The sequence below is a fragment of the Podarcis pityusensis genome (genome assembly GCF_964106645.2).
Source record: "Podarcis pityusensis genome assembly, chromosome: 12".
Classification (NCBI taxonomy): Eukaryota; Metazoa; Chordata; class Lepidosauria; order Squamata; family Lacertidae; genus Podarcis; species Podarcis pityusensis.
The window spans coordinates 20,008,161-20,021,051 of NC_138037.1; the positions used below are offsets into that span (position 1 = coordinate 20,008,161).

The 12,891-nt window shown below is 42.8% G+C and overlaps 1 protein-coding gene across 4 annotated transcripts in view; it reads right to left on the minus strand.

Annotated features, from left to right (window-relative positions):
• Nucleotides 1-2,619: 2,619 nt before the first annotated feature.
• Nucleotides 2,620-12,891, minus strand: part of JCAD (junctional cadherin 5 associated) — a 67,598-nt gene continuing 57,326 nt past the window's right edge. For all 4 annotated transcript variants that reach the window (XM_080975272.1, XM_080975271.1, XM_080975273.1 and 1 more), the window contains 2 exons: nucleotides 7,766-11,463; nucleotides 2,620-4,695 (listed from right to left, as the gene is read on the minus strand). In XM_080975272.1, coding sequence (XP_080831398.1) covers nucleotides 4,661-4,695; nucleotides 7,766-11,463 — 3,733 coding nt within the window. In that variant the 3' untranslated portion in view covers nucleotides 2,620-4,660. The remainder of the gene's footprint in view (nucleotides 4,696-7,765; nucleotides 11,464-12,891) is intronic.

Sequence of the window (12,891 nt, forward strand, 5' to 3'; positions counted from 1 at the left end):
GCCCAAGCTACCTCACAGGGTTGTTGTGAGAATGAAGTGGGGAAGAGAAAACCTATGGATGCCACCTTGAGCTCCTTGGAAATCAAGTAAATAAATCAAATGCATCTTTCATGACAACATCCCCACCACGCCTCACCAGTACTTGTTTTCCGAAGGAGTTTTTAGACTTCTCTCCTAGCCTTTCCTGCTTGCAGGAATTGCAGTTGGACCTCAAACCTCAAATCTGCCAAGCCAGCCTCCATAGTGCAGGCCCTTATCTGCCAGGAGTTGCAGAGCCATTAAGCTGTCCTCACCCTCCAGAGCAGAGAATCAAACAACAATAACAAAATCTGCTGCTTTTAACTCCTGGCATTGGAAGGAGCTAGTTCACTGAGAAGGGGCAGGGATGAAGTGTCAGCTTGGAAGGAAGGGAAACAGAGCTGTTGCCACTTCTAACATTACCCAGCAAAGATAGTCCTTTTCAGATATTGCCTGACCATAAAAGGAAGCATGCAAAGAATCAATTTTATGGTATTATCCATAGCCCTGTGTGATTGCTTATCCTTTCTTCCTTTCCCTTCTAGGTTGGTCTGCCTTGAATAAAACCTTTTATTTCTGGCAGTAGAAATCAGTCACAGGGTCTCTCTAGAAAAATCACCAGCTTTGCTTAACTATATCATCTTGGGGACTCGTCAAGATGCTACCTAGTGTTTCCATGCTCTTGTCTTCTCTGAGCTCAGCTGTTCCTCCTGGGATGGGTCTGGTTATTCTCACCAACAGGCTTCCAGCATGAAGACAGAGTTTTCTGCTGTCTAGGATGGAAATTTCTTCGTTTGTTTCATAAGCAGCATATTATTGTGGTTTCCTTGGCTGGAGGATTTCATTTTTATTTCTAATCTCCGCCATGTGTTGGTCAATACGAGTGTGGAATTTGCCCATGTGCTCACATGTAATTCTCCAAGCTGCGTTGCCAACACATTGCTCAAACAGGGTGGGAGACGGGACTCTCCTAGCAATCTGAAAATGAACAATTGTGGTATGCAGCATTTGTTCCACTCCCCTACAGAGAGACTTAGCGGGCAATCGCATGAATAACAGCAATTAGCAATAAGTGTCTGCTTTTCCTCAACTGCTCCATAAGTTTAGCCAATATCTGTGGACTAAACAGGCATTAACTTGTCATTCTCTCTCCTACTGACATATGGTCTGTGCTGTCACTCATGAATCTATGGCTATGTAAACACTATTCATTAAAAACACACACACCTAAGAATGTTGGGAACTGCAGTTTACCCCAGGGTTAAAATTCTCAGCAAGTTTAGCAAACTAGTTTCCAGGATGTGTGCTACTGTGAATGTCATAAAGCCCAAAATTTGTGAACGTCTGAAAATTCAGAGATATGCCAGTAAATGTTGGTAAGTTGCCTCAATATGGTAGATTACATTTGCTAGTACAGTGCTACCTTGGGTTATAGACACTTCAGGTTACAGACGCTTCAGATTACAGACTTCGCTAACCCAGAAATAGTACCTCAGGTTAAGAACTTTGCTTCAGGATGAGAATAGAAATCATGCTCCAGGGGCGCGGTGGCAGCGGGAGGCCCCATTAGCTAAAGTGGTGCTTCAGGTTAAGAACAGTTTCAGGTTAAGAATGGACATCTGGAACGAATTAAGTACTTAACCCTAGGTACCACTGTATATGTTGCCAAAATGATTAAATATATATCATACCCAACTGTACCGAAAAAAAATGGGACATATCCCCCCCCCCCCCGTGAGAGCACGGCAACCATTTGGGGTACCTTGCTCTCACACAATATCAGGCTGAGTTTTTGCCTTGAAAGAGTGTTTAATTCGGGTCTGCAATATTGCACCATGCCCGAAAAAGTGTTTTTTTCAAGTCCACAATCTCATGCAGGTGACATGACTAGCATGGGATTTCAGAACCGGAAGATGGTATCTCAGATTTGGGCTGAATCACGTTTCAAGTCATAATGTATGCACTTTTGAATGACCTTAATTTTCCATAAGGACCGCTTTCACCCATATGAACCCAACTGAGGCATATAACTGGCTTTAGAAGCTCTGTTCCACCACCATGGGAAATACAGCTGGGGGACTTAGTGTCACAGTTGTGGACTGTTCTGTTCTTCCTGGCAAGATCTGACAGGTTCCCTGTCTTCCTGTGCCTCGTTTTACTGTTCTATAACAGTTTATACTGTCCACTGCAGCACTGCAGTTGCTATTTTACAGAGGCTGGACTCCTATATGCACTTACCTGTGAGTAAGTCCCATTGACTTATTTCTGAATAGATATGTGGAAAATTCTATTTTTTAAAAAAAGATGTTGTTGCTGAGCTTTTATTACTTATTTTGCAAACCATTCTTGCACAATATTTTACAACGAAGAGCAGCTTCTAAAGAATATGAAATTTGTAAATTAAATTGGCTACCTGACAATATTTATCCATTTGTTTCAGGAACCATTAACTTGCTGCTGCTGAACAGATTGTTCTATTTTCCTAAGGAACTATTATATCAAAGTTTTTGAAGGACCCAAAGGGTGAAGAGCTGCAGGCCACCCACAACTGTAGAAGAAAGAAAATCCACATGTTCCAATAAAGGAAACCGCACAACCATCTTGTTTAGATGTATAACAAACTTTAAATATTTAATAAAGATTCTATGTAATAGAATCAGGCATTACAGATAAGCAATTGTGATTGCCAAAGCACAAGAGGTGGGTTATTTGTATATTTGGTCAAATAGGACCGTTCTCCCAAAAATAAGATACTAGGAATTTGATATGCTTAACAGATAACATGGCTTTAAGAGGTGGGGAGGGGCAAAAGCATATAAAACGCCCAATACAAACAGAAAGGGGGGGGGACTGAGAAGTGTGTTAGCAAACAAAAACAGATATTTAAAAGTATATCTATATATAAATACATGTTGTACAGGTTAAATCAGCTGTAATCCCAGGGGAATGTACAAGGTTCTCTTAAAATACACTTGGAATATTTTGAGAAGGGAATGTTTTCAAAGATTGGCAACAGTAGGTCTATGTGTGGCCACAAGAACTATCATTTAAAAAAACAAAATGAGTGGGAAATATAAAAATCCAGATGCATAGAGTGTGACAGCCCAGTGCTATGAGTTGCTTATAAGATCTGGTCTAAGAGCCCCAGCATGGACTTGACCCTGGACACACGGGCTGGTGCTCCCTTAACCCCTTTGCAGCACATCAGTACCAGCCAAAGACCAAATGGGTAAAGTTGCATCTTCTTGTGTGACTTCCTATGTGCCACGGGCAACTTGAAGACAGGTGTGAAGCAGCACCCTCGATATCCTGAAGTTAAAGGATGAGACAGGACCCCCTCCCCAAGAACTAAGGAAGACACAACAGACTCTGACTCACTCAATTCATAAATGTGCAATTCTTCAAGTCTGCAATATTGGTGCCCCTGTTGGGTCCTTAGAAGCAGTGATCTAACCAATAAGAAAATAAAAACTTTGGCCTTTCTAAAAACATACATATTTGCTTTATAGGAGATATATATACACATATGCACATACCTCTTTTTTTTACAACAGAGAGAGTTGCAGCTGTGAACAGGATGGTGTGGAATGTGCACTAGATATAAAAAGTAAACGCTTCTTTGCTAGCTCCTCTGAACAGCCTGTCAGCTTAAGGGGGGGCGGACACCCCATATCTTAACTTGCTCACCAACGGTTAACAAATTGCTTAATACTGTAGAAAAATAGAGATCACATTCTGTTAAAAAGTTGCCTTGTTACAAGGATCTGCTCTATCAAACCAGCAATTGGGTCATACGAAGAGTTTCTAGTTCAATCTACAAAAACATAACCACGGGAGGGGGGGAAAATAGAACAAACTTCATAATAGTGAGTGCAAAACAGTAGCCAGGGTGGTTTGAAAGAGTAAATTGGGGGCAGAGGCTGCACAGGTTGTAATTACATGTAAAACAATGCCTTGACTTTGTTTTGTTTTAGATTTGTGTGAGAGAGGGGAGGGGGCATTTTTTGTGTTTGTTTGTTTGCAGATGCCAGGTAAGGAACTTGAAAAGCAAAGCCCCTTCAAATGGTAGAAGTCCAAGCTGATTTCACAGCCAGTCCATCAGTCTTCATCCCCTTCGGCACTCACCCCCCTCAGCTGGCTGCCTGCTTTACGAAGACCAAAGTTAAACAAAGCTGAGGGTGCAGAGGTTCGGAGGTTTAAGCTCAGAAAATTCACATTCTTTCAAAAATCATTTTGCTAATCTCCCCTGTTTACATTTTACACAGAGCAAAAGCCAGCTTCCCCTCACACCCCTCCCATCTTCATCCTGTTTACCATCCTGCCTGAACAGGGCTCAGCAGAGTTTTAAAAATGACCAACCCATGCCAAGTAGAGGCATTAAGGCCTAATGCTACAAAAAACAGATGGTTCCAAAGTGAGAGGTTTTTGTGCACTCTCTCTCTCTCTCTCACTCACTTTCATGCAAGCTCCGTAAAGCTGTGGGATATGAACTACTTATTTCCCCCACTGGCAGAGACGAGGGCTTTGTCAGTACACTCTGAAGTCACTGCTTGTAGGAAGCTTAAAGCTATTTCCCTGTGTTGGAAACCAGCAAAACATTTGCGGAAGGCAGACATCTCCTGAGACTCGTGTCTTTTCCACATCACACCCTTTCAACTCTGGTGGGATCGTAGGCATCTGTAAAATAGGAAAGGCAGCCATGATTATTACCAGCAATTTATTATAATAGTCCACTTTTTCCGTTAATGCAGATCTCTCAGGCTTCAACTGGAATGCCGCATGGTCAACTCATTTAAAACACCAAAGCTAAGGCTTCAAAATTGTTTCAAGAGATAGCTTTTGTTGACAGCATATCACTTATTGGCTATAACATAGGCAAAATGATGTGTAAATGGAAAATGGAAAACACAGAAATAATAATAATAATAATAATAATAATAATAATAATAATAATAAACATAGGAAGCTTTCAAAGTTGCACAGAACTCTCCATGAAGCAGGGAGTCAGTTGTGTGATCCTGGCTTAAGGATGGATGAATCAGTCAGTTAGTTTTGGTTTTCTCCATCTCTCATTTTCCCATTCTTAATTTCAGTTTGTTTGTTTTTTTAAATGTCCTGAGAATTCATCAGATATACATACCGTTGTATGCCAAAAATGTACACATTTGCAAGCAATTTTTCTTCACCAAAGATGAATTTTATTTACACTTTCCCCTATGAATTTTTTGTAGACATTACTTGGGAGAAAAACTGAACTATGAAATTCAGAGCAGTGTGAATCTAAAAGGAAAACTGTGTTTTGGTTCATGTATTGTTGGGGGATTGAGAATTAGTTTCTTCTGTATTAAAATGAGAACTGAAATGAGCTTCTCCTCCATTTCTAGTTTGGCTTTAATCTATGCACCTGCCTATTTTAATACTATGAGATGGGTTTTTAAAAAAAAATAAAAATGAACAGAAAGCTAACATTTTTTTTCATTCAAATCAGAATTCACTACTCCCTATCCACACAGCTGCCATCAAAATGTAACTCAAGAAATATAAACAGATAAATGAGACTATACAGAATACTTTATGTTTGGGAGGATAATGACTTCCATATCCTTGTAGATAGAGAAAGCCTTACAAGGAATAATTTACCTAAGTAAAGATTTCCAGATCCACTCGTTATTTGGATATTGAGCTTTGACAGAGGGCAAGCAGCAGCTTTCATAAGCCACTCGGATATATTTTCTCTCTGTTTCTCACTACCATGAAATAATTTTGTCCTCAGCTCCAACCACTACAAAGAAAGGAACTTCACAAATTCATCATGTTTTAGAAATGTTGGGGGGGGGGGAACGACGACGACAGCCTACCTCCCATGATGTTGATATTTTCAGCATTTTCTACATACTGATGCAGAATGCCAACAGTCACATAAATGCAGACAGCTAATACAGTCGTACCTTGGAAGTAGAATGGAATCCGTTCCAGAAGTCCATTCGACTTCCAAAATGTTTGGAAACCAAAGTGCAGCTTCCGATTGGCTGCAGGAAGCTCCTGCAGCCAATTGGAAGTGGCAGAAGCCCCGTTGGATTTTTGGCTTCCAAAAATAGTTCACAAACCAGAACAGTCACTTCCAGGTTTGCGGCATTCAGGAGCCAAAACGTTCAAGAACTAAGCTGTTCGAAAACCACGGTACGACTGCAGACAGAAAAGCAACTGTGTGTGCCCTGCAGATTGATTGTAGCAGGGCATTCCAGCCAAACTGGAGGCCTGCCACTGCAAAAGGAGTGCTCTCTTATGGCACAGCCAGGTTGACTTCAGGATTCCAAGCATGGAAAAGGGAAATGAGGGAAACTGAGATAACCGGTCCATGTTATTGGTCCAACACAAATTGGTAATGGTGCAGGATACACAACTTTGGAGGAGGAAAGAGGACGACTTCTCCTGGGGACAGAATAGGAAGAACTTTACTGGATCAGGCTAAAGGTCCATGCATCATATTCTCAGAGTGGACTCATGAACTTTTTAGCTGCACACCCTACCTAAAATTCAAGAGGGCGAATAAAGTGTTTCGCTGAATCAATATGTACTTCATGTGAGCCTTCCTAAGGGAGCTGTTTCCAGAGGAAGAACTGTAAGGGGAATGGGACTCTCTGTTGACCAGACAAGGGATTTTCCCACCTGCCTTGCCCCACCTTCCAGCTCTTGGAGCTTTCAGAAAGCAGTTGCTTTCTGAAATTATGTTTGTTGTTTCTTTTGATGAACTAAGTGAACTTTACTTGTGGTTGTGCTGTTTAGCCTGTTTTTAAAGTTGTTTTCTTAAGAGTGTTTTTATAGAAGGTGGTTGTTTTACTGATGATCTGTGCATTATTTTATATGATTTGTGTTGTAATTGTGATGGTCTATTATGTTTTTGTTATTTATTGTTTGCGAGCCACTTTGTGACTCGTGCAAGTGAAAAGCGGCATAGAAATATAAGAAATGAAATTAATAACAAGAGACTTGGGCCGCTTAGAAAAATGGGTAAAAACCAGCTTGCCTGTTGATAAGGGTGGCAGAACGGAAGGGTGTTCTGACAATTTGGAGAATTCTTAAGACCACAGATATTGGTGGCTTTTTCATAACGTATAATCATAAAATTGTAGAGTTGGAAGGGACCCCAAGGGTCATCAAGTCCAACCCCCTGCAATGCAGGAATTTCAAAGCATACATGACAGATGGCTATCCAATGTCTGCTTAAAAACCTCCAAGGAAAGAGAGTCTTTCATTTAAAAAATTATAGGTGCTATGTATAGTCACCTTAGAAGTTATGCTGTAACATGATTAAGTGTCTTCTGAAGTGAGGAGACCACTTGGGGAGGGAGGAGACCCAGCCCATATTTCAGATCACATGCAATTATTCCTCTGCAGTACCTACGTAGCTGGTTATCCATTCACTTAAAATATACAACTTTTATTTTTTATTTTTTTGCAGATCTTCGAAGTTCACTTCCCTCCCTTTGGGCAGCATCAAAAGTGTCGTATTTTTCCCAACAGTGCATATCAAACAACATACCAGGCATGGATTTTACTAGGCACTGACTGGCAGCTTTTTCTGCTTGTACACTTGCTTGCAATTAAATGGCAGCTGCAAAGTTTATATTTGAGATGGTACAGGAAAATGCTCTTTCTTTTCAAGGAGGCTTCAGAGGAAGTGTATAGGCATCATCACCCAGCAAAAGTGCTGACCACAAAAACCCTGGAGGAATTTTGGTCTTACCTAAAGAAACTAAATCCCTTCCAGTTTTCTTCTCACTCACGTTGTCCCAGAGCCCATTTTCAGCCAATGAGATGATGCGCTTGGAAACGGAACTCCCGTGGGACAGTTTGCGGGGCAATTCATTGCGGCCAAAGGAAATGTCGCTTCCTCTTTCCTCTGGTCCTTTTAGCTGCTTATCCTCATCTCCATCCTCCACTGAATCTGCATTTTTTATGCTTAGACGTCTCATACGAGAGACCGAGTCAACTTCTTTCATCCTCACCAAACGGTCCATGGCAGCTCGGCTAGGGGCTGATGCAAGTTTGCCTTGCAAGGTCTCAATCACCTTTGAAGTGCATCTAGCTCTCTTTTCCACACCAGGTGGAACCATATTTCTTTCAGCAAATGGAAGCACAACAGACTCGGGAGAGGGAGTCTGGTCAGCTTTGGGTCTACCAAGACCTCCATGGTGCTCAAAACATTGTTCAGCTATCAAAACTGCTTGACCGGAAGGCTGATCTTCAATAGACCCCAGTGAGATGTTTCTGTCTCCAACGAAGAGGGAGCTTTCTGTCCAGCCACACTTTCGTCTTCCTTCGTAAGAAGATACTTTTGCTTCCACTTTGCCCTCTGACACGCTTTCTTCTGGCAATTCAAGGCTCTGGGGGACATTGTCAGAGTGAGAGTGTTCACCCTGAAGAGTGCTGTTGTCAGGAATGAGGGACTCCACAGCTACCTCTATACCCAATATCCGAGCTGCTCTTGCCTGAAGCGATTCATTTGGGGGGATCTCACTGGTGATAGGTTTCCCATAACTATCTAGTTCAGTTCCTTGACCGTCATCAAACCCCACAGATCTCAGATCTGGCTCAGAGAGACCTTGGTTCCTATTTGTTAAAGACAATCGCCCTACAGACCCTCTGTCCAAAGCCAAGTTATTCCACGGCACTGCATTTTTTGTCAGCCTACCAAAGTTGATGTTGTCTCTGTGATTCTTAACTTGTATTTCCTCACTGAAGTTAATGCTGTTGAATGGATTGTAGTGATCCTCATCGTCATAGCTGCCCGGCAGAACTTTTTTGATTGGGTGTGGACTCACAGCCTGTTTTATTGTCCTTTTCCCAGCTTCCTGATTCCTTGATTCTGCAACCACATATTCATTCGTGGCCTTAACTGAACCACCCACCTCTTTTGCCTGCAAGCAGCTTTGGGACCTAGCACAAGATATGACCCTTGCACTTGAGCTTTCAGATGCACTTAAACTTTCAGGTTTGGCTTTATCCCTCTCCTGTCTAAATATAGGAGTGACTGATATAAGAGTTTCTGACTGTATGCCAGGTCTATGGTCCTGGGTTGGCCCATCAATCCTAGAGGTCCCACTGCTATCTGTCCTCTCTCCTTTCTCCCTTTCTGATACCTGGCTGTCCTCATTCTCCACACTCTCATTCTCTACCCCATCTTCACTTTGTTCTTCCTGCTCTTCCTGCTCTTGAAGCTCCTTGTTAAAACTTTCCAGCTCACTTATTATATCCCAAGGACGGCGGCTAACAGGTTTCAAGAGGAACTGCCCAAACAGCTCCTTACTACTGCAAGGGGAGCCTCCTTCCTCCCTGATGAGACAACTAATTTCTCTTTCCTGCCCAGGGAGAGGGGTGCATGAAGCACAAGGCAGGTTCTGGCTTGCCTTTGGGCTAAGGACTGCAGTCCGAGAACACACATTATTGCTAGCTTTGTCAAGATACCCTGGAGCTTTTGCACTGAGTGCAACCTGCCTACATTTTCTGTCATCGGCAGGTAACACAGATAGATGTTCTGCTTCCGCAGTGGACGCCCCACATCTTGACAACTGCGAAGCTGTCACTGTATTTGAGCCGCTGGGTTCTAAGCGTTGGAGACGATGACACAAGATTTTGGGTTCTTCTGTGAAGCTGGTCTGCGTTTGCTGGTCTTTGTACTGATCACCTGGCCATGAGCCAGAGTACTGGAGCTCCTTGTGCTTTGCAGGCTGCAGGAATCTGAGGTCATTCGTTTGTTTGAACTCTGGTCTCCACCACAACTCCTGTTTTTGTAGCTCATTCTTATTGGCCATGCTTCCTGTAAGGGCTTGGAGCTCCAAGTCAGTGGAAGAGGTACTGAGGAGGCTTTGTTCCTGCAGACCCCCGCTATCGTCAAACCCATTCTTCTCCTCGGCTCCCTGGGTTAAGTTGTTGTTCCTATCGGTATCAGGCAGGTTCAGTTCAGATTTAACTGGGACGGAGACCAAACAAAATATTGTCTCATTGGTTTTTTTCTTTGAACTCCTCTTGCTCTGAATCTCAGTCCCAGGTTCAAACGTTTTCACTTTCGTGACGGTCTCACAGGGGGTTTCCATCTGTGAGCTTTGGACAGACAGCCTGCCTTTTGGGTATCTGTGATCCAAGCCATTACCTGCGTCATAACTGTCTCTTTGGATAGGCAAGGCACAACTGTCTTGATCGACGCTGGACTCAGCTAGCCACTTGCTGCCGTGTGAAGAACTGCCAGGGACCTCGTCACATTTCACAGCAGTATTTAGCGAGTCGAAAAAGGCACTGTTGTACTCTCGTTCCAGAGAGCTCTCTTGGAAGGCATGGGAGCCTGTCCTATTTGTATCCACAGCGTATTTCTCATCGTCCTGAAGACTGTCTTGGTGCACTACTTTAATATGCCGGATTCGAGGGTCATCAAAAGGAATGTACTGGACGGAAGACAGGTAGCCCTCCCCATGCCTTGGGTGGCTTTTCTTGTCACGAGGAACCTGCTCACCTTTGCAGTAGGTACTAGCAGAGGGATGGTAACCAAGCATGGCTCTCGTTCTCTCCACTGGACTCTGCATACCATTACTAAAGCACATATCATAGTCAGGCACTTCACCAGGCAAATGCCGGCTCATACTTTGCTGAGCTGGAGATTTGTAACAGGGAGGGGGTATGTACAACGGGGGCTCCAGACCAGCATCTTGGCTGCAAGCATCCTGGATCTGATCGTTTGCTTTGGTCAAAGAGGAGATGGCTTCATCTTTCCGCTGGTCATCCTGGAGCGAGCCGGCTTCTAGGTTTCCCCTGGTTTGCTGATGCAGCTCGTATGATGGGGGCTTCAGGGGTCTGCCGTACTTAGGCTTGGGCAAGGGATGGAAGTGGGCCACTGGCTCAGGGTGTTTGGAGGTCTCCAAGCCGAACCCAGTTGGGGGGCAAGATGTCGCTTTAGTTCCACGGAGCGAATGCTTGCTGTTGACCAAGGAAGGCATTTCAACACACCGCAGGCTCTCTGGTGAAAGAACTCTTGGCAAAGATTGCGATTTCCCCTTCGCATGGGAGGCAATGGCAGTACCTCCTCGTCTCACCGAATACATCTCTTGAAGCAGCCTTTCTCTGTCACCATCTGTCATGAGTCCTCCAAAGTTGGTTGGTTGGTTCCAACCTTCTGTCCTTAGACTTTGCCACCTGTAGTCCCCAGGGGCATTCCAGGTCTCCTGCATGCCAGTTCTCCTCATATTCTCCATTCCACCTCCTACCTCCCACTGACTTTCCTTATCAAGCCCATATAAGGCACAGGGCACTGCCATGCCTTTCATTTCAGAGTCTCCTCTGTCAGTATAACCCAACAATACACTAAAATCTTGGCCCCTTCTTCTCCAGTAGGCAAGATCTTTATCCGTCTTGGGACGTGAAGGCCAGGCTAACTGCAGTCGGTCATAAAACCTGAAAAACAAAATGAAATCTTACTAAAGAGGCCCATACAAAAACAAACAAACAAGCTTTCTTTTCCTCCATAATTAAAAATAGAATCTCTGCCACCCAGAATCATGAGCTTGTTTCTAATCCCAACATCCCCACAGATGTGATGCACGTGATCTTTCTATGAGGAACTACAAAAGAGTTCTTTACTTACAAGACATTTTATTTTACTGCAGTGCATACATGTTGTAAAACTGCATGCATAACATTCCTTTGCATAATCACATTTCCTAAACTTCATGGTATTTCTTAACATGGAAGTGATTTCTGCATTGGAAGTCTGCAACTTATGAGTTGTCTCTTAGTGAGAAATCCATACAAATTCCTAAAACTGTCAACTCTCTATAGCACATCAAGATGCAATGTTAGTATTCCTGCAAACTGGAGGATCAGACATGTAACTGCCATTGAGTATAAGCCAAAAGAAACATCAAACTTCACTGACAGGGTAAGAATATAGCTCAGATAGGATCGTTTTCTTCCATTCCTGTCAATCCAAATGTGTGGAGGTTGTTCGTGAGTGAGAGGAAGAATTGTCCATGGATGGGGAACCCAATGACTCCCTTCCTCTTAAAAACAGAAATATTCAAAAATGAAAATGTAATGCACCCCCCAAAAAGATTATTTTTTTTAAAAAAATGAAATGCACACATACACATCTGGCTGCCAATAATCCTCATTCTACGCACTGTTCAATCACTTTTGTTACGTGCATAGATTCATCCTATCAAGCAAAACTGTTCATAGACCAAACTGAGATAATATATATTTTTCATCAGAAAGATTAAATGAAATCATCTGGGCAAAATGTTCAGGATGGAAAATTACATCCTTCCAGGGGCCAGAAATGAGAGCACGATCATGTCAACAACGTACAAGATTAGTCCAGGCTATATAAATAAAATCACACCATGAACAAGAATGCTTAGTATGGTTTGGATTAGAGCCAGGATCTCTCACTTAAATGAAGTGTGCAATTGACCACCATCAGCATTTTGAAATTATCACATTTGTGTCAATTTCATTAAAGGTCAGAGGATGTTCTAATACAGTCCATCAAAAGATGTAGAAAGTGTGTTTTTATGACCTGCTAATAAGACTGGAGAGCTCTATCCATGGAAGCAAGAAGGTCCAACAAAGAGAGGAATGATTAATACAAGATGCATTTGTTACATTAGTTATTTTGCCTTTCCTCAGTTGAGCTCAAGGTGGCACACAGAAAATTCTCAGGTGTTCTCCTAGTCCAACTGCTGACTGGATCCTCATGTGCCTTCAGATCATTCTGTATCTTAAGGTTTGTATAAATTAAAAAATTGTCCAGCAGCATCTTAGAGACCAACTAAGTTTGTTCTGGGTATAAACTTTTGTGTGCATGCACACTTCTTCAGATAC